At 36.3% G+C, this 23,424-nt stretch overlaps 1 protein-coding gene and 1 long non-coding RNA gene across 2 annotated transcripts in view; one reads left to right on the top strand and one right to left on the bottom strand.

The window, feature by feature from the left end:
- Window positions 1-23,424, bottom strand: part of LOC145664097 (uncharacterized) — a 285,281-nt gene that overhangs the window by 59,813 nt on the left and 202,044 nt on the right. The gene's annotated exons all lie outside the window — the stretch shown is intronic.
- The window catches only part of LOC145664094 (sialin-like), a 74,868-nt gene that overhangs the window by 4,955 nt on the left and 46,489 nt on the right, over window positions 1-23,424 (top strand). The window contains exons 2-5 of the mRNA XM_081730443.1: window positions 11,925-12,172; window positions 17,295-17,525; window positions 19,808-19,892; window positions 23,119-23,339. Of these exons, the coding sequence (XP_081586569.1) occupies window positions 11,925-12,172; window positions 17,295-17,525; window positions 19,808-19,892; window positions 23,119-23,339 (785 nt within the window). The remainder of the gene's footprint in view (window positions 1-11,924; window positions 12,173-17,294; window positions 17,526-19,807; window positions 19,893-23,118; window positions 23,340-23,424) is intronic.

The raw sequence follows: 23,424 nt of genomic DNA, 5'->3' as shown, positions 1-23,424 counted from the left end.
GTGTCACACGTCGTTTTGCCGTCATTTGCGACAGCTTGTAAGTCGGAAATGATGCCGAATTTAAGAAAATGTCACATAAACTTTTTGCTTATTTTCGTGTGAGGAATCACCTCCCAAGCCTTGTAAACCACCTTTAGTTACACCCTATATATATATATATATATATATATATATATATATATATATATATATATATATATATATATATATATATATATATATATATATATACAAATACAGATGTTTGATTTGGCGTTTAGCGTCTCTTTCAGTGGCTATCTATGGGAGACGTGAATCTATAAGTTAACAGGGATCTGTACTACATGAGCTCCCGCTGGGAAACGAACTGGGGAATCTGTTTCTATTACTTTCTTCTCAACAATATGTTACACAGAATTCGTAATCGAATGTTGAATCTGAAAGAGTATAAATAACTTACCTACTGATAGTGGTCACTGAGAAATGAAACAATGAATTCGTTCCTTTTGCTCGAGGGACGAGAAAATGACAGCAGTTAACAAATATATAATTAATTTTTAAATTAAAAATAATAGCTTTTCTTTAACGTCCACGTTTGTGATTCAGGGCTAAAAAATAGGCAATAATCATGATAATTAATAAAATAGTGAAATGAAGGAAATGGAAGAAAAAGGGAAAGTCATGAGTAAAAAGTACGCGATGTTAGTCCATTTAAAAGCTCGTTGGACGGGATCTGGAAACCAGAAACCCACGCAGTTGAAATGAGCACTTCACAACTGAGTCACTATACATCCAACTCGAAAACTTTTTTCCTTACAGACTAAAAATACTTTGTCTGTTAATTCAATACATACAATATGTGTTTGGTGCTTTGATATATAAGTATTTTAAGAAATCTTATTAATGATAATGGTTATTACTTGATAGTTCTAACTTTTGATCTATAAATTGCCAGATTCTACCTTATACCAGTGTGGCGCCGTCATCATTGGTTAGCATCCCATGAACCGATTCCAAAACAACCGAAACCAGTACTGCATCAGAAGAAGGTCCTCCTGTGTGTTTGGAAGACTGCTAGAGACATCGTGCATCGGGGACTGCTACCAGCTGATCAGAGCGCCAATGCAACTATGTACTGTCATCAATGGAGCCGTGTTCAAGAAAAACGCAAAACTCTACAACCAGTACTTCTGAATCGCAAAGTTGTCCTCCTGTTACAAGATAACGCTAAGCCCCACGTAGCTAGGATAACGCGGGACATCATTCTATTGGACGGGAAACACTATTGCATCCGCCATACTCTTCGGACATTGCACCGTCCGATTATCACCGGTTCCATTTTTCGGATAATCACCTTAGAGGACAAAAGTTAAAATCCCTAGTAGAGGTGCAAAATGCACTTGATACCTTCTTCGCTTCACAGCTACGTAGTTCTATCGCGATGGAATCCATGACCTTCCAGAGCATGGGCAGAAGGTCATCGATGCTGATGGAGATTATTTTTGATCTTTGAGGTACGTCTTATGTGACATATCGAAAGTGGCGGGTGAAAAAGCGATAAAACTTTCTTGGTAACCTTTATATAAACATCACGAGCTATAGTGAACTTGGCACCTAAAATTCCCAAAGTTTGTTTCAATGATATTCGAAGTTTAGATATTACACGAAATTTTGGCAATCTCAAATACTCGAAGGCTTTCGAGTGCCGAACAATAAATTTTCAAAACCGAAGTTCGAGAAAACTTCAGCCTTATAGAATTTCCTTACCTCTACTTATATCAGAAGCTGCCTCCATCCAAAACTGTAATTTAAATCCTCGAAACCAGATGCAAACTTTTCGTTTTTCTGCCTTCCCTGTTGTTGACGCAATCTGTAAAGTGACAGTTTGTAGACTAGTGGTGTCTTGGATTCCAATCCCGTTCGGGTGATGCATGTTAAATCTTCCTCTCTCTCTCTCTCTCTCTCTCTCTCTCTCTTCCCCTTTTTTGACAGACTACTTAAGACTTGTAAACAAACATTGGTATTAAAGACATGTGGGAGGAAGCTCTTCTTTCACTTCATTTCAAGAAAAGCAACTTTTAAAATGAACACCCTGCATATATGTAGTACATATGTGCACCTATGATAACATCGATAAAATGGTTTCTTTCAAACACTTTGATAATCCCGAACTTTTCAAAATATTCAAACGACTCGATAATTTGCATCATACTGAGATATTTGAGCATTTGCTGCTTTCAAACAATTCGAGACTCCTGAGTGCCTCGAACACTTCGAGTGTCACGAACATTTTCAGAGTCACGAACACTCAGTGTCTCGGAAGTTCGATAATTCGGTAAAATTAAAATTCTTTATCGACGAAACAGTGTTGAAATTTTATCGAATTGTTATCGATTACTCGATTATCGGAACAGCCCTATGTCACAGTCGTCCTTTTCGAATTTCTTTCCAGAGAGGGCGAGGGCATGGTCGTTATCCACCATTGCATACAGGATGCGAGGGCATGGTCGTTTCATGTTTTCACCGTAACGAAGTTTGAACTCACCTCTAGTGCTCTGAAACGGGTCAGGTCAACTCGGGTCGGGTTGTCGGGTCGGGTCAGTCGGGTCAGCTCGAGTCGGGCTGTCGGGTCGGGTCAATCGGGTCAGCACGGGTCGAGTTGTCGGGTCGGGTTGTCGGGTAGGGTCAATCGGGTCAGCTCGGGTCGGGTTATTCGGGCCGGGTTGTCAGGTCGGGTCGATCGGGTCAGCTCGGGTCGCGTTATCGGGTCGGGTCAGTCGGGTCAGCTCGGGTCGGGTTGTCGGGTCGGGTTATCGGGTCGGGTCAGTTGGGTCAGCTCGGGTCGGGTTGTCGGGTCGAGTCAGTCGGGTGAGTTCACTTTGGTCAACTGAGTTTAGGTTGAGTTTAAACTCGGCTGGAGTCGAAAGCTGCTGTTTTTCACTAGCTGCCTAATTAAAAATAGCAATTTTCAATTGATTTTATAGAAACCATAAATCTATTTTGAACACTTGCAGCTAGTGTTTTTATGGTTAATGTTTATTTTTGTATTTGTGTTTACTTTAATTTTTAAATGTGGAAGATTGATTTTACCAATCGACTGTAATATTAATATCTACGCCAATATGGAGTCTGGATTTAGAACAAAACTAGAAGTTGTTTAAGCAACACCAAAAGAGATATTGGATACGGACGACCAAGGCCAAGCAGGGCTGCGGTGGCTCAGTGGTAGAGAATTCATCTCTGGTGCATGGTGTCCAGTAGCATAGCTAGAGTTTTTTCAGGGGGGCCAATGAAGGGCCCAAGAGGATTTTAAGGGGACCATCTCCAATATATATATATATATATATATATATATATATATATATATATATATATATATATATATATATATATGTGTGTGTGTGTGTGTGTGTTTGTGTGTGTATTCAAGGTGAATGTTTCCATCTTTGTGGTTCATGGTTTGGAAAACAGTGAAAATATAAGAATTTAGTACCTCAAACAACTACGATTCATTAATGCAATTGATTTCTAATATAAGTAAATAGTTATTTAATCATGGCGTTTAAAATATGTGTAGCTGGTTGACTTAAGTAGAAGCAAACACACTTTTACAGGTAAAGAAAATAACTTATAGGTTCATGCCTCTACTTGAAGAGGATATTTCTATTCGTGTAGGCAACAGCAAACATATTCACAACTTGTTAAAGATCTAACGATTTAGCAATTTTCTTCTCAATATAAAGTAACACTAAGCTTTTCAACCTATCATGAGTCATTGAATTGCGTATACAAGTCTTTAATCTTTTCAAAGAAGAGAATGACCTTTCACATGTAGCAGTAGAAACTGATATAATCATAGAGATGATACCTAGCTTGTAGGTTTCTAGGTATGCGTTTTTGTAGACACAAAGAAGATCAACGAAATTCGTTAAGGAATCAGCTTTGGTTTTCTTCTCGTCTTCATACAACTTAGATCAACCCCCATTATGCTTTATTTCTTGTTTAATTATGCTTTTTTTCAAATTATGCTTTATTGTTAATTTCAATGATTATTTTACATTAATCGTGTATAATGTATAATATTTAATATACATTAAATATTCTAAATATCTTGATCTATTTATTGATATTTTTTGCAACTAGTTTCTCTCATATGTGATGAACTTTCTACTTAATTCATTGTAAAGAGATGTGCTCTGCTCGTATAATTTTTTTTCTATCATTTGTGTGCGCCTTACAGGTACATATATACAGAAAAGGAAAATAAAAGATGCCACCAAAAAGTACAGAAAGTGCTTAAGTTCAAAAAGTCAACATAACAATATAGTATGGAGTTTTTGCATACTATTCATTGTTGGCGGAAAAATTTCTTCTTTTACTTTTTTCTTTTCTCCACATCAAAGGATTACACCGAAAAGTTTACAGAAATGAAAATACGCTTTTCATTGTTGCATTGTTATGTTCTCAATGATTTTGCATTGTAAATATTGGTTTTAAAAAATATTAACACAGTATGTTAAACTTTCAGTTAAAGAGAATTTTCCAAGAATTGTGCTATATATTTTAAATTATGCTTTATTCTTTATTTTCTAAAATTATGCTTTTAAAACTAGTTTCTTCTGGGTCCTTAGACAATCGCAATCATGTTCAAGGTACCAACCATATGTGTAAATTGCTGTTATGCTTTATATGCTTTTTATGCTTTTGGGTTGCTCTATTAATTGTGTTTGGGAGAATTTTGAGTTCTCACTTTAATGTTTGCAGATCACTCGATAATGCTGGGTTATAGGCTCGACAATGTTGTAATTTAAAAAAGTTTTTACTTTTTGGATGTAGAGTCGTGATTGATCTGATGATTTTGCAACATGATACAAAGCGGTTTTCCATATCAGAGATTATCTATCAATAGTAGGGAGAAAAATGTCTCTTGATAGATATATTATCTTTAGAAAATTCGTTTTCTGCATCCAATGAAGGAAAAGATTCATCCAAAATGAATTTGTGATATTTCGATGGCGAATGTCTAGTTCGTTTCCACGAGGAACCCCTATATTCTATTTGTTTCCGACTCTGGAATTCGAGATCATTTTCTTTGCACATCTCCAAACATTCTTGATAAATTTGTTCTAATATTGTTCGTTGAGAGTCATATTTACCAGACCTCATCTTGGACAGCGTTTGAACTAGTGTATCTACAAGGATCAAACCTTCTGACATGTCTGCATCTACTTGAGATAAGGCGAAACTCAAAGTTATAGCATGGCACCAGTAATCTTAATTTTAGCAGCCCGAAAACATTCCCTCGTGTACAGATCACACAAATTTTCCGGATGGAATGATGGAGGTAAATAAACATCAGAAGTTCCAGATTTGTTTTAATACCGCATGATAATATAATGTATTGAAAACAGATTTTATGAAAAGAAAGGAATAAATGGATATGATAATTTGTGAAAAAAAAGTGATAGTGCTTAAGTGAATTATAAGAAAAAGCCTTGAAAAGTAATAAAGAGGAACCATTAATATGTTTTTCCTTTGTTATAATTACTTGTCCTAAGGGACAACGATGATAGAAACTAATGAGACTTTATAATTGCAAAAAAAAAAAATCATAAAGCACTTAATTTGAAATTAAAGATTGATAACATTTGGTAATATAATGGGAATTCAGGCTGGCACAGGGGGAGAGTGAAAACGAAGTCAACAGAGATTTTATTTTTTTTTAAGCCATGTGCAAAGAGATTAACCTTGGACTTCGGGTGAGAGGTTACCATATACTCATGTGAGTTTCAATTGCTACCACTTGTAAAAGTTAGCTAAGAAAGACAGTTTGAGCATAGTTTTAGTTTCCTAGCGTAATTAGTTTTTGTGACAAGTAACTCGTATATGCAAATAGCATCGTTAATATCATCTTGTATGTTAGAATTGTCTTTGTGTAAATAAAATTGTAATTAAGCATTTCGAGGTAAAACAGGTTCTTTTACTTAACTTCTACAAAGAAAAGATTAGAACTTACCTCCTATGCACAAATACGACAGCGTGGGATACTGTCGGTCAGTAAATAATATAATCTGAAGTCATCTACCATACGTAACTAAATATAATTGATTAATCATTTTTATTAATCAATAAATAGTTGTTTGGTAGATAAACTCATAATAATAATAATAATAATAATAATAATAATAATAATAATAATAATAATAATAATAATAATAATAACAAATTATTTAATGGATGCTATGCATTTGTTCTATGTCGCCATAATCAATGGAAATCAATTACTTAGTGTACGAAGACTTTTTTCGTCCAACACAAGTGTAATGTTTTACTGCAGTCCATGTTATTTGTAAGTATGCATATTATATTTTAGTATGACTTTCAACATTGAAGCGAATGAGAATGCCGACTGATTTTCTATTTTTCTGGTTGTTTGTCAAAAACAAAGGAGATAACTAGATAATGGACAGAGATTAAAATGAATGTCCAGGTGGCGAGGTCAATGCAAGCATCACACAGATTTCCGTGAATTAGATCTTCCCGTACTACAAACTAAAACGAGTGGAGCTATTTTATTCGGAACGCAACGGTATTCTGCAGTTCGTAACTTTGAAATGAAATGAAATGAAATTGTGAGTTTTACGTCCCACGGTTATGCCGGTTAGGCTAAAGGAGACGGTGATAATGAGTAATGAATGAAATGGTGGAATGAAGAAAGTGGGAGGAAACGGGAGAACCCCGAGAAAACCCACGCACACGATGTTTGTCCACCACAAAGTTCACTTGGCGGGAGCAGGGTTTGAACCCGAAACCCCTAGCACCAAAGGTGAACGCTCTACCACTGAGCCACCGCGGCCCCCAGATCGTAACTTTGTTGTCGAGAGATGTTGTGGAAGTAGTTTCACTTGTAGCCACTGGCAACTCACCGTTTGTCGACCTATAATAGCATCATCTGTGTGTGTGTGGGGGGGGGCACTAGGGGGCCAAGAATTTGAGCCAGGGGGCCTGGCCTGATGGTGTCCATGGTTCGATCCCAGCTTGTGATAAGTGGGCTTTGTGGTGGAAAAACGCCGTGTAGTGGGTTTCCTCAGGGTTCTCCTGTTTCCTCCCACTTTCTTCATTCCACCACTTCATTCATTTCTCATGGTCACCATATCCCTTAGCCTCGGTGCAGAATCGAGGGACCTTAAACTGAATATTTCATTTTATTTCACCAAGCCCAAGGACACCGATACAAGAACAAGATAAAGATTGGATATGTAAGACGAAGTGCATAGTTATCTTGCTCTTGGCCTTGTTTTGGTGATCACCATGTAGCGATGAGCGTATTTTCTTGCTTTCCGTATAGCATGAAAGACCATAATCAAAATCACACTTCGTTTTCATTTGTACCGATGAGGCGAGCATTCTTGGCTCTTGTATAGCATGAAAGATAACCAAGACTACGAAACGCAGGACCAAGACTTGACTGCAAGGCAAAGGATAAGACGCAGTATTGATGACCAAGACCCAGAGAGCGAATTGTTTGAATTTCATTTGTTGGACTGAAAGTGATGAAATAAAATTAGTACTTTATAATTAATTATCATACTGTATTTTTAAATTTTAAATTACAAAATTCATATTATGTATCTTCTTACGTGCAACTATATATACTGTAAAATACGTTTTAATTACTGAGAAAGAAAAATCAAAGTGGCACGGGTCCCGGAATCATAGGAACCTATTTTGGAATGAAAGTTGAAGGGTTGGAAAAAATCACAGTTGTTCTCCCGTTTCCTCAACCCTTAACATTGTAGTTAAACTCTTTCCTTTTGTCTCCCTCAAAATACTCTTGCTACTGTCTTCCGAGAAGACCCCCAGCCGTCCGAGCAGGTGAGAACACTGATCTTGAAGAAAAATTTCGTCACATAGAACTAAAGCAAGAAAAAAAAATCTCACACGTCGGACATTGGTATCAGTTATAAAAAGAAATAACTAAACCTCAAAAGTGCCAAATATTCATTAAGATGCATATACAAATCCCACGCTTGATCTAGCTAGTGCTTAACGTGTAAGACTTCGGTACACGTGGTCCGGGTTTAATTCCCAACGTGAGTGGATTTTGGCGTTCACCCAGTGTCGTGACCATAGTGCTCTCAAACGGGTCGGGTTGACCCGACCCGACCCGACTTGGATCGCATCAGTTCGGGTCGGGTCGGGTTGTCGGGTCAGGCTACTCGGGTCGGGTTGTCGGGTTGGGTCAGTCGGGTCAGCTCGGGTCGAATTGTCGGGTCGGGTTATTCGGGTCGGGTTGTCGGGTCGCGTCAATCGGGTCAGCTCGGGTCGGTTTGTCGGGTCGGGTTATTCGGGTCGGGTTGTCGGGTTCGGGTCAATCGGGTGAGCTCGGGTCGGGTTGTTGGGTCGGGTCAACCGGGTCAGCTCGGGTCGAGTTATCGGGTCAAGTCAATCAGATCGGATCACGGTTCGGGTCGGGTGATCGGGTCGGGTCGGGTCGGGTCGGCCTTCAACCCGACCCGACCCGACCCGTTGAGAGCACTACTCACCTCACTTAGAAAACAAGTGAAGCCACCAGCGACTGTGTTCCACGTGATACTCCTGCAGTGTGCGAATTAGATAATCTATATTGGGGACGATAAAATTAGCCCAACAGGACATAAAGTCTGAAGGTGCAAATTTCAAATGAGACAATAATGCCTTACCTCCATATCTATCTATCTATCTATATATATCTATATCTATATCTATCTATCTATATATATATATATAGATATATAATAAGAGATTTATTAATTTAATAAATCTACCGATAATAACTATGCACGTATATATTGTCTGACACATACACCCCACCAAATCATTCTGAACGTGTTTAAATGTTGTACTCACTTTTGTCCCCGTAGCACTCTAAGGTTTATTTAGTTGTTAATTCGGTCCGAGCGATAGCCATGATCACAAGCATTTGTTAATTTTCCCACTCATATTGAAATCTTCCACTTTGCGTTATTACATACAGGTTGAAAAAAAAATTTCAGTCTTATGAAAACCACTAAAATTATCAGTTAAACCTGACATACTTTTTTAAAAAGAAAATCTAGATATTAGCCTATCAAACAAGAAATGGATTGTTGCTGCACCCGATTTCTCAATTCAAGGTCAAATCGAAGGCCAAATATGTAAAATCTTTCAATTCAAATTTCGAGCTTGTGCTTCTACTCCCCGCTAAAGCTGCGCTCTTGTGGACTTTTTTTCTCCAAATATCGATTCCGTGATGGGGCTCAGGAAGTCAACACTTATAATTATTTTACTGTTAGGTTGCAGATAAGTTGATTCACTATAGGCTACGTTATTCAAATAAAGTAAAACATTACATTGAAGTTTTTCTGACAACATTATTAGCATGGACAGCAAACTGTACAGCGAAAAGAAAGATGGAAAATGAACGGTTAACTTTAAAAAAACAACTCCAGTTGAAGTGCTTATACAAAGCGGAGAACCAGTCGTATTAGCAAATGCTGAAACAAATCTTCAATTATGCGCTTATGCGCTTATTCCAGAACCCAACCGAATAGAAGTAGGAACCGCTATAAAGAAATTAACGAAACACAAATATCCGGGTGTAGATGAAATTCCGGCTGAGTTAATTTTAGCTGGAGGCGAAAAATTGTGAACCAAGATACACAAACACATTCTCCTTATCTGGAACAAGGAAGGATTGCCACAAGAGTGTAGAATATTTGAAAGAATCAATCATTGTTCCAATTCACAAGAAAGGCGACAAAACTGACTGTAATAATTATCGAGGCATTTCTCTTCTGTCAACATCCTATACAATCCTTTCAAATATTCTATTAGCAAGATTGACCCCATACGCAGATGAAATTATTGGCGATTACCAGTGCGGATTTAGACGAAATCGATCAACTATCTACTAAATATTTACCATTCGCCAAATACTCGAAAAAAGTGGGAATGCAATACCCTGGTATATCAACTATTTATTGATTTTAGAAAGGCGTACGACTGGGTTAGGAGAGAAACATTATAATACGTTCTTACAGAACTTGGAATACCGAGAAAGCTAATTAGATTAATTAAGATATGTTTAAGTGAATCTCAAAGTAAAGTCCGGGTACGAAAATTTTTGTCCACGAACTTTCACGTCGAAAATGGCCTGAAACAAGAAGATGCGTTGTCGCCATTATTATTTAACTTTGTTCTGGAATATGTTATAAGGAAAATCAAAGATAGCAACCAGGGCCTAGAGTTGAACGGCATTCACCAGGTTATGGCATATGCTGATGACGTAAATTTAGTAAGTGATGATAGGAGAACAATAGAAAGAAATGCAGAGATCTTATTAAACGCTTGTAGGGACATGGGTTTAGAAGTAAATGCAGAGAAAACTAAATGTATGGAAGTGCGTCGGAACCGTAACAGCAAATTATGGATGCGTTAAAATATTAAATAATACTTTTGATAAAGTGGATAGTTTCACATATCTAGGATCAATATTAACAGACGCAAATCATAATCACGAAGAAATTAAATGTCGACTAAAAGCAGGGAATTCGTGTTACTATTCGGTTCAAAATCTCTTGTCGTCGCGAATTCTGTCGAGGAATTTGAAGCTTAAAATATACAAAACTGTAATCTTGCCTGTTGTTCTGTATGGTTGCGAAACATGGTCCCTTACTCTGAGGGAAGAACATAGACTGAACGTTTTGAGAACGAAATCCTGAGACGAACATTCGAACCCAAGAGGAACGGGAATGGGGAATGGCTGAAACTTCAGAACAAGGAACTACATAATTTATACCGTTTACCCAACATTGTTAGGGTCGTCAAGTCTAGGGGGCTTAGGTGGGCAGATCATGTAGCTAGAATGAAGAAAGTAGAAACGCTTTCAGTCTAGACTGGAAGACCAATCGGAAAACGACCATTAGGAAGACCTAGGCGCAGATGGGAGGACAATATTAAAATGAATCCTCCAGAAATAGGAATACAAAGTTGAAACTGGATCCAGTTGGCTAAGGATAGAAGTCAGTGGAGAGCTTTGGTGAACGCGGTATTGAACCTCCGGGTTCCATAGGCCATAGAGTTAGTGCGCTTATTCACCTAACAATCACCTTCACTAACATGTCTGCTCACTAGGAGCGTATCCCAAGCGTGTACGTTAACATATACCTACGAGAGAATACCTATATCTCAGATTTTGATTTGAGTAGAAATGACCAAAACTGAATAGTTTCCATCAATCATTTCGAAATACAGCTAGAAGATAAAACTTACAAGAAATGATAAACATCAATGAAATTTGGAGTTATACTGAGCATAGTTTGGAGGGGAAATCGAGCATTCCCGGTGCGGATATTTCAGCTGACTTCTTTGGGGGGATCAAAATGTGATTGAGGGGGAAAATCGCCCTCATCCCCCCGGTAATTCGCACCCTGTACTCCTGTCATGCATCAACGGCCCTGCAATAGAGTTTCCATTGTAGGAGACTGCGTTGATGAACATTTTGGTCTAAACGATCTCATTTCTCCTGACAAGCTTTCGAAAGACTTTCAATCGTGCGGTAATATCTGCTTCCCACGACCCGCTTCCACAACGGAAACCCACGATAGGGGAGAAGAAAGTAATTTGAAAATGAGAAAAATATCACATTAAAGAATTCCATGAATTTACATACTTCATTGTCCCTACAAGCCGAAAAGGTGATCTTTTTTTTTTAAAAAAAAAAAAAAAAAAAAAACTTTCCTAACGTGAACTCCAGAGATTATTTCCTATTAAGATTCTACCTGAGAATAGATCAATGTGCATATGCAGATATAACATATAATATATTCAGTTTTAATTTTACTACATTAGGCTCACACATGAATAATATTAAGTATGATCTTAAAAATAAAAAGAAAATTAAACTAAAAATATAATTATTGCAGGACGTCTATCATGCCGCACAGTTTTATGGATTATGACGTTCATTGGTTTTATGGTAAATTACAATGTTCGTGTGAATCTGAACATAGCTATTGTGGATATGGTAAAGCCTCAGAGCCATAGAAATGGATCCAATCAAGTTAAGTCTTCTTCTGAATGTTTTGAACCACAAGATGAAGAAGTAGGAAGCACTGGTGTAAGTGAAATTCGTAATCAGGGGCTGAATTCATCCTTAAGGACGCTACAAGAGGTAAGAAAAGGTAGGATGTCACAAAAGTTATCCTAGATAGACAGATATACTAGAAGCAAGTAAGAGTAGGATTAATAAAATTTTGGAATTCGTAGTTGTCAGCTGTATACAGTCCGTACGGAGTCTTTCTGGGATAGTTTGTTTCTCAATGTAGAACTAAACGCATATGAGACACAAATGTAAAGTCTGAAATTGGATCTAAGAGTATGAACCCAGACCTGCTACGACAAAAAGCCATAACATTAACTATTTATTCAGAAAGAAGGTTAAATTATTAGGAACGCATGCATGTGCTCTTTTACCAATACTAAGCACACACTTACTATTCAAAACATTAGGAACACTCGCTACGTCTTGAACAAAGTCATTGGCCAGACGTAAGCTGCACGGGACACAGTAGCATCGCTCGGCAGACGGTGACAGGGATCTCACTAAATCATTCAATTTGATGCTTGGTGTAGAATTGGGAAGCCAACGATATATCAGAGTTTGATAAGGGCCAGATCATGTTAGACAGCTAGGACGAGCATCTCAGAAACAGCTCTACTTGCCGGATGTTTGCGAGCTGCCAACATCAGTGTCTTCCAAAATTATGAAAAGAACGGGGGACCCACACCAAACTACAACACATGGGGCTCCCACGCTTCAATTAAGATGTTGGTCATCCTAGATTGTCGAGGTTGGTTCAACAGTGGCATAATTAACAGCAGATGTTAACAGACTTTAACAGTGGGTAAAGCATGAATGTGTCGCTGCACATTGTTAATTGTACAATGTTAGATATGGATCTTCCCAGACGGCATCCCAAACGTGTATTAAGGAGATCGCACAACAACGTCGATAGCGAGTGGAATATGCAAGCACCCATTTTTATTGGACTGCAGAGCAATGATACAACTTTACATGGTTCGGAAAATCACGATCCTGTCATCAACACATTAACGGTTGGACCACGATCCGTAATCTTCCAGGGAAGCACCTTCTTGAGACACACACAGTAGATTGACGATAGGCCGGTGGTAGTTTTATTGTAATTAGGGTGATATTCACATGGCCGTCCATGGGCTTGGTAGTGCGTGTAAAGGCCAACATGACAGCTCCTAGCCATTGGCAGATTCTTGATAATCAATTACACTCATTCACGTCCATATTTCTAGCTGGATGACGTCTTTAATGGGGACAGTTTTCCTTATGACAATACCAATGTTGTACTGCAGTGGATTGAAGAGTACAATGGTGAATTTCAATTACTGCAATGGCCCCCAAATTCACCAAATCTTAATCGAATTGAACACCGTTGGGATATCACTAAAAGTCAGATCCAAGCTCATTTTTGCCTCCTCAGAATTTAAGGAAATTGAGAGATTCGTGTTTTCGGATGTGGTCCATCATATCTCCAACCACCTACCAAAGTCTCATTCGTTATATATCAAACTGCACTGATGTTGTCTTGCAAGACAAAGTGAGACATACCAAATATTTTGTAGGTTGTCATACTGTTATGGTTGGTCAGTGTACGTCGCTCTCGAAAATTTAACGTATTCTGGAAGATAGTGTAACATACAAGGAAAGTACAAAATTGAATGTAGAATATAGAACGTGTACTGAATACAATGTATAATCAATTACCACTGTGGTTTAAAGAATATGAAAGTTCATTGCCGAAAAAAAGCGACACCTCTGAAACCTGTTCAAACCAGCCAATCTCCAAATCTAAAATGGTACACCTTAATCTCCAAAGGTTGTTTTGAGTTATTATATCTTCAATAAGACATTGCGTTGTATTATAGATGTATATTATCTTGTTTGCTGTCTTATGTATACCTATTCAGGGATATTTTACTTAAGGATTTTCCCATTAGTCTTCAAATAGGTATGTCCCGACAATCATATTATTACAATCTATGTTGTCCCAGGCTCTCATTTTGAAAATATTCCGTGAATATCATTGATATTAGAAAAATGATGAAGCTATATAAAAAAAATCTGTCTCAATCGGGGTTCGATAAATAATGTGATCAATATGCGGTTGACCGAGTTTGTTCTGTATCCTAATAAGTTTATTAATACATGAGATAGAATCATTAGTATATATCATATTTAATTTTGTAATTATGTTTTCAAAGTATTTTTCCTTCAGTATATCAAAATTATATCTCCAATTAGTAAAGAAAAATTTAACAAGTCTTAAGCTCATTACCTAAGATTTTAGAAATGCATCTTCATCACCATTAAGAAACTGGTAGATTGCCATTATATTACAATTTTCACAAAATACTTTTGTTTAAAGTGACTAAGTCGAGATAACTAACTAAGTTCATATTAGAAATAGATTCATTTTTTCAAATTTTCGTCAAAATAATTATATCGACATTCGCTTACGCTTCTCTTATTTAAATATATAACTGTTAAGCCTGATTTATTTCTAAATAAATTGTTAATTGTATTTACATCGTCACAAATATTTGTTTCTATTTCTTAATAAAGATGAATATCACTTCCATAAAATTTGTGTTCTTCTTTCTTGTTGGTGCGAATAGTTAATTTTGAAAATTTTGCAGATCTTCTATTTGTTTGCCATGTATCACTCGAGATGACTAGCTATTCTTCACTAATATCATATCATCGTGGAACCACGTAAAACTGAAACCAGTAAAATTTGAAACTATATTTGGAACGTCACTTATATTTGTCCCCCTCCTGGAAAGTACAGCATGGGTGCCCTTAGGGTAGGGGCAGGAGAAGTCGGAATTTGCAGTATAATTTTTGATGCGTAAAATTTCAAAATTAGCGGTTCGAATCCCACTTTAAACTAAAACCCCTGTCTCATATAGCCTTGCTACTGATGCAAGACTGTAAGCAATCAAACTAAACAAACTAATTTTATGCGTTTCGAACAAACTTGGGTTGCGGGATAAATTTGGCTCCAACTGAGTTTTTATAAAATATTTTTAGATATGGAGCGTTCAGAGCACAAGGGATCCAACTCCATTTTCAGAAATGTTCACTTTTGCTCAGCAAACGTAGTATCTTCGTAGCTAAGGGTACGAAATAAATGAAAGAAAACCACGTGAGAGGATGTAGTGTGGGCTAGAGTTTTATAGGATAACCGCTAGACAAGGGCGATATGGAATGGGGGAAAAGGGCTAATTTCGAATGCCAAGCAAAGATGTCCGCCATGATGTTGATAGCACCATCTGATGTGTCAGATCACTTCAAAGTTTCATCATTCTCCCCCAACCCGCATTCAACACACAAGGATGGTGATGACTTTTGTTTCACCATATATATTGATAGATTGTGAAAAGCCTCTATAGTAGGTAGACTTTAAAATCTGCCTAAAAAGCTTATTACAACCAAGAAAGTGCTTACGAGAATCACTGGCAAGAGGATGTAATAAAAGGGGGTCGTGATATGAAATAAGTTGAAAATAACTAATCTATACTGAAATATTCTGTACTGAATACAGTGTAATCTTAACGAGAATAAAATAAATGAAAAATCGGTTGCAAGAGCAAAAAGGTCTTAACAATTTCGTTATTACACGATTTTGAAATATGTTTAAAATCATGTTTTAAACTGTTCAAAATGTTTAAAATATTTTGTGTGTGTGTGTGTGTTTTAAAACATGTTTGAAACATTTTAAACACCTTTTCTCATGTTTTAAACACATGTGTCGTTTTTTTCAAAAAAAAAAGTATTTTTTCCAACCCTGGGATTAAGTACTATGTATATTAATAAACTGTATTTGTTTTCAATAAATATTCTCAATTTGGAACGTCGACCAGTAAAAGGGAGGTGCGGTGGCTCAGTGGTAAGTGGTCCCGGGTTCGATTCCCGGTGGGAGAGCCTTTGTGATTTTAACTGTCCTCGATATGTCTGTGTTCGTGTCCCTGTCGCTCTAGGTAATTGGAGAAACCAAGTTAAAAATGAGTAAAGCAAGTAAAATTAGATATAAGTAGTTTAAGTAAGTTACTGGAACACGTTCGGTGAGTCAGTTGACTTTTTTTAAAAAAAAAAAGTGGTAGAGCGTTCACCTCCGGTGCTTGGGGTTCCTGGTTCGATCCCAGCTCGCGCCGTCTGGACTTTGTGGTGGACAAACGCCGTGCTCGTGGGTTTTCTCGGGGTTCTTCCGTTTCCTCCCACTTTCTTCATTCCACCATTTCACTCATCTCTCATCATCACCGTCTCCTTTAGCCTAACCTGCATAATCGTGGGACGTAAAACTTAAAGATTTCATTTCATTTTTTTTCAAACAGTAAAAGTCTTCCTTTGCAGCACTGTAGTAAAGTGAAACATGATTCTACAAACAAACATGTGGTTCATATATTCTTTCGTTCTTTGCAGACAGCTTATGATAATACCATATTTTCAACAGACGATCTATTTTTGGTGGCAATAAATAATTTCTAATATAGAAATACGGACAAATTAATTTATATCTTTCAGTGTATTAGAAAATTATCAGAACCGGAATCCTCGTAAAGAATTTCAAAAAATCTTATCCATCAGTCTTTAAATTTCTAGACTCCAATTTTGGCAACATAAATGTGAACACAAAACGTGTTTTAAAAAGCTTCCTTTGTGACAAAACATTGTATCAGTGCTCCATAGCGGTCCAAAACTGAACAAGCTAGTGCCAATAATTGCGCACAGAAGAGACGGCGCACACAGCAAACACAGTTATTAATATATTTGTAATGAAAATGTAATGCAAAGCTCAGACTACCCACGTTCGTCCTACTGCACATTAGCTTCATGATGGGCATAGATTGTTTTTCATCCGGAAATTGTTTAAAATTAAATAAACACGACACAGAGCATCAAAGCAGAGAATTAATGTTAAGTTACGAAAAAGGAAATATGTTTTAGAAGCATTTTATTTTATAATTGGTTGCAAAATGTAAACACTAATGTCAGATTTCAAATGCAAATCAGAATTACGTAATCAGATCGTACAAATGGTCATGTTTTATGCTTAACCACTGTAAAAACATACTCATACAAATGTTTAAAATTTACTAGCTCAAATTATTAAATATTGTCAAAATATAGGTATTTTTAGATAAGTCAATGAAAAGAGCGATTATATCTAATATCAAAATCTTGAATTCTTTCTCAGGAAAGATTCGAATGGGACGAGCACATCCAAGGCCTTGTTCTTGGTGCATTTTTCTGGCCTGTTTGGGTGACTGAAATTCCTGGTGGAGTACTAGCCCAGCGATATGGTACTAAACTCGTTTATGGGTGTAGTAATTTATTCACATGCCTACTAGCATTTCTCATTCCTCCGTTTGCCAAATGGAGTTACATAGCCCTCATAATTGTTAGAGCTCTTCAAGGGTTTTGCACAGTAAGTATATTTTATTACGTATCATATGGGATCTATTCGTACAACTGGAAGTAAAGAGTGAAAGTAAATGTGCAAGTGGTACTGCATATAAAAATAAAACACTGGATTGTAGAATATACTATATTGGTAAATGGGATTGTCATATTTAACCCTTTTTGACAGGGTGATTTCAATTAAAAGAGTTAATTGTCTTGGCTTTCATAGCCTATACAACTCAATTTTCATCGGACGTCATAGTGCCTCTTTTTCAGTTCGCTATTCCATTACAACCGACTGTTTTCCTATAGACAAAGAAAATATAATTTGAATGTACAGTCTGAAACAATATTAAGTATAGGTTGGAGATATAAGAAATGATAGCTTCAATCTAAACTTAATATTGTTTCTGACTGTACAAATTGCTTTTGGAACTTTAGGTCAGAAAGGGTTAAAGTGCTAACTACAGTATATTGTCTTCCTTCAAATGTTAAACTGGATAAAAATTGATCTGTTTTACAAATTCAGTATAAATCTTTGTCTTTTAAAGCTGCTTCTCTTTTTCAGTAAACTACAGTTATCTAACATATAGTGATTTAATTTCAGAATTGGAGACAAAACTTACTAATCGACTTTCTCATTTTTTTAAAAAGTCAGTTAAACTGCCTCTAACTTCTTAAACACATATTAGAGCCTCCAAATACCCAAAATCAGAATACTAAGAGATAATTGTACCTCAAGGTTAAAGTATTATTATTGTAATGTGTATTGTATAATACCAGGTTGTGTAAAACGTGTTGAACCTTTGAAGCTCAACATTGAGAATACATCTATCGTTATATGAAAATATCATTATAAAACCACATATACTTCAATTTAGCCGATTACCTTCTGTCATTTTTCAGTCAATACTATAATCTCGTCGCTATAGAACTTATGTGATCCCTTGGAAGGAAAAAAAGGTGTGACGTCTTCTCCACAAGCCACTTTTAAAAGTAACTCAAAAACATTCAGGGAATTTTGCAGTGTTTGAAACAAATGATAGTTGGGCGATGTAAGGTCCGGCTATATGTAGATGCATTTAAACCTCCCAGCCAATTTCTCTCAAATTCTGACGGGTCGTTAAAGAGATATGCCATCTGGCAATGTCAGACACTCGTGGTATATGACACCCTTTAAGTTGAATAGTTGTGGCTGTTTCTTTGGACTTGCTAGGTGTACTCGTGCTAATTGCCAGTAGTACAGGTCAGAGTCTATCGTTCCATCCGGCGGTAGTAACTTAAGATATAAGATTTCTTTCCAATTCGACCACGCGCACAACAAAACCTTCCTGGGCTTCAGTGTGGGATTTGCCACAGATTGTGGAGCTTCTCGTAGCTCTGACCATTATCTTTTTAGGACATTATTTTCATAGGTTATCCACTTTTTACCACTCGTAATCAACCGCTTCTGAAATGGCTCGAGATCGTTATATTTCAGTAGATATTCACAGATAGAAATTCGATCGAACGAATGTTTTTTTTTTTTTTTTTTTAATTAGCTGATGTGGCTCCCAAACATCGAGCATCTTTTCGTAGCCAGCTCTCTTCAAATTATTTAACACTGTTTAATGATGTAGTTTAGGTCATTGACTGACTTGCACTAAAACGATATTGGAAAGTATCTATAATCCCCCCCCCCGTAGTTTTGGCGTCAGGAGTTTACAACTACTGTAGTATCTGTGAAGGTCAATATTGAGTACGTAACCATCTGTCCTGTTAGGAGTCGCTGCTTTCTTTCTTTGGAAATACCTCATAATTAACATGCAGTGATACAAGAAATTTTCTGTATTGTTCTGCTTCCGTGATAGAATCATAATGTTTTAAAAAAGTCTGCAAAGACATTTTTACATTCATTGAAACAATTTCGAAGTACGTCATAGGGTTTCTTTAGTATTAGTAAAATGTTGACAAATTTTGCTGTGCTTTAGTGCATGTCATGTTATTAGACACTTCCTTCATATTAAACATATTTATACTACACAATATTTTACTTAAATTTAGAAATATATTGACTTTCAGAAATAGTATTCTAAAAGGTCTCATAATAGTTATCCAAATGAATCTGTAAATACAAGATAATTTCTCAAGAATATGTGTGATTATTTACTTCTAAGAAATAATGTTTGATACGATAACAATTTAGTTAACTGTTACTTCGAATAGTTTCTAGCACGCAGTAAAGATCCAAGAAGAATAATTCTATCGAACCCATCTTATAGCTTTCTTTCAAATCATATTTGTCTATTATTTATCTTATTTCTACAGGGTGCCTCGTGGCCGGCAATGCATGCTATGGTAGGACAGTGGATACCGCCAAATGAAAGGAGTAATTTTGTTTCCGCGTATCTTGGTAAGTATAGAAAAAAGCAGGACACTTATGTACGTAGATTTTTATGATGTTCACACTTAAATAAATGTAAGATAAAGTCTGGACAGATCGCGCAGTACGGAAATTGCTCTGATAGGGAAGTTCGCGCAGACCTAGATAGGCAGAGAGGCAGTGAAGGGGCAGTTGAGTTGTAATGAACAGAACGAATTTTACAAATATTTTAACGGATAACGGGTGAAAATGTTTTTATAAAACATTTTCCACGTACGAATTAATAATAAATATATATGAAATCGTTTCAGGAAGAAAGTTCAGAAGTCATTAAAGAACAAAAGAATAATTGAACCTTTGAGTTCGAAAACCGGTCATCTCCATCGAAACTAATTTGAGAGGAGTGACAAACAAAACTAAACTAATCAATATGCATCTCACATATAGGGCTGTTTTCATTTTCGGACATAGAACTGACATTTTTCTACTTTCCAAAAATGAAACCATCCCTATATGTCTGATACATATTGATTAATTTAGTTTTGTTTGCCACTTCCCTCGAATTAACTTCGATGGTGATGACTGGTCTTCGAACTCAAAGATTCAATAGTAGAATTTTAAAAACAGATTTGTTAATAGAGTAGGACAGCCTTTTGAAATTAAGAGTCTATGGTACAAATTTGAAAGTAGCTTTGCATTATTTCCTCCCCCTCTTATATATAAAAACGTTTGTTTATTTTATTGATATACAAATCTACACTGTTTGTTTGTCATACTTCTAAGTAACTTTATCGAAGAGACTATAGTCTGGAATAAATAGTACGCTATTTAATTTTTATTTTCGAGCGATGAAATGTGAGAAGAATGTCTGGCAATTGTGAAAATAATTGAATTTTAGATTTCAACGGATTTACATGTTTGACGGCATACCTAAAAAAAAGAAAAAGAAAAAAGAAAAAAAGTGTATGAGAAATAGTTTATTCTTGGGGTGAACATTTTGAATGATTTTTTCAAAAACGACTTTGGCGATTTTGCTCATATTTAATAAATAAATATTTAATAAATAACCTGAATATGAAATAATTCATTTGTCCTAAAAGATATATAAAGGATAGTTTATTCTTGGGGGGTGAGTTTTTCGGACGATTTTCTCAAAAATGACAACCGATTTTGTTCATATCTAATAAATAACCCAACAATATAGTATAAGTCATTTGACCTGAGAAAATGTATGAGTAGTAGTTTATTCTAGAGGATGAATTATTTTTGGACGATTTCATTCAAAACAACTCATTTTTTCATGTTGCATAAATATACCTTTCATCAACAACGTGACAACATAGTATAATTCACTTGATCTGAAAACATACAGGATGGGTAGCTGTTTCTTGTGGGTAAGGTTTTTTTTTGGGACAATTTTCTCGAAAAAGACTTAGGGAATTTTGTTCGTATTTCAAAAATAAATATCTCATCAAGAAATAACGATAAATTATAATTCAACCTGATGATAAACTGATGATAAATTATAATTCAATTTTCCTGGAAAAATATATGAGTAGTAGTATATTCTCGGTGGTTAGTTTTTCGGACGATTTTCTCCGACTGAGGTGATTCTGTTAAATGAATAGATAGATATTTAATAGCATGGCAATATAGCATTTCTCACTTGTCCCGATAAAATGTACCGGGAATATTTTATTGTTGGGGGTGAGTTTTTTTGTAGAGCGTTCACTTCTGGTTCACGGGGTTCTTGGTTCCATCCCAGCTTGCGCCAAGTAGTCAATTCCTTCTACATTATTCGTTCCATCATTTCATTCATTTCTCATCATCGTTTCCTTTAGCCTAGCCGGCATAATCCTGGGACCTATAGAAACGAGCTTAAAGCTTTTGCACGACATACGAGTGTGTCGCGTCACATCGGTTAGGATCCACTCCTCTAATTCAGAATTAAAATTAAACCACGTAAATGTATATTTTCTCTGACCAATTTATTTAGAACCAAGGAATTAAAATCCTCGATGTATAGTTTGCATAATATCGCCTTTTAAACCAATGGGGGTAGACGAGATTTTTTGAACAAGGGTGTACATATCTGGTTTAAAAATCTCGATAGAGTCACTGATCTGAACAAAGCTCAAAATAGACCAGACTCTAACATGACTTCATTGGTTTTTAGCTTTTCTAATCCATTAGACATTAGACTAGGGTAACTATACGTACAATTAAACAAATATGTTAACTGTGTTCCGATTTTAATTTTGGTTTATCAGTAAATTATATATAAGTCGTACCTTATATTTGTTGGCTGTACCCAGGGTGACCCTAGGCAATTTTCCTCCCCGTGCAATGGCATGATTTGCCACCCTCCCCTTTCTCAAGAAAGAACAAATCTAACAAGCTAAAATTTTAAGTATGCTACCCCATCATGAACAGCGAAGAGAAGGGAAAGCACTCGCACTCAGAAAGGCCTCAACACTACGAATTCAACCCCATTCTGTCGTTTTTACTTTAACTAATAATCTATTATGTTGGTGAAAGATAAAGTAAACATGCCTGTAGAGGAAAGATAGTACTCGCTTCTATAGAATCCAATATCAAACTTCAATCTCAATATATCAGTTTGCAATTCCAGTGCAAGTAGCTCTTTTATCGTTATTTCTTGATTTTCCTTCTACATCTGTTATTTTTTTAAAGAAAATTCCACCTTCAGCGATAAGGAAATCTTTTGTAACAAAGACAAGACTAGTTTTCATATCAAAACTGTGATAAATAACTAAATGAAACAGGTGTTCGCTACTGTTCGAGAATTGAGTTCTTATATTTTACAACAATCAAACAATTCATGCTGTGATTTGTTTGATGATTTGCTTTAGCACTATCAATGCTATCTTAAACTAGTGCCACCTAAACATGATTTATGAATGTACCTAGTATTCAAATAGAGGATCAGCTTTAACTACCATCATCATGAAGTTTGTTTCCAACAAGAAATCTTTATTTTAAATAATAGAGTTAAAACAGATTTTTGCCGCTACCCGAAACTTGCCGCCCCGTGCAAATGCACGTGTTACACATACGTTAAGGCCGGACCTGAATGTCCGTAGCACTTGTGAATCTCATATCCAGCATCCACCATAGTTGTGTTTATCGCTTCGTTTGCTAACTGGATATTTTGTGCCATTGGTTTCCAATGTCACATTTTTATATCAAATACATGTAAAATCAGTCTAAATTAAACGTAACTTTTTTTTTACAGGAAGCTCAGTGGGTGCTGCGTTGACCTTTCCTATGTGTGGCTATCTAATCGATTTGTTTGGCTGGGAGTCAGTATTCTATGCATCAGGAATCATAGGAATTACTTGGTTCTGTGCGTGGTGGTTCCTTGTGTATGACTTGCCTGCTCAGCATCCAAGAATTTCAAACAAGGAAAGAGCTTATATTGAGAAGAGTCTAGAAGGAACTGTATCCAAGACAAAGGTTAGCATCTATTAAATATAAGTGTATTATTATTATTATTTCAATGAATCTAAAGGAAGACAGGACTGGATACAGTTAGTATGAA

This window comes from Thermobia domestica, chromosome 11, assembly GCF_964235325.1.
Source record: "Thermobia domestica chromosome 11, izTheDome1.hap1.1, whole genome shotgun sequence".
In the NCBI taxonomy this organism is placed as follows: Eukaryota; Metazoa; Arthropoda; class Insecta; order Zygentoma; family Lepismatidae; genus Thermobia; species Thermobia domestica.
The sequence above is the reverse complement of the archived record's forward strand: the minus strand, read 5'-3'. Positions and strand labels throughout refer to the sequence as shown.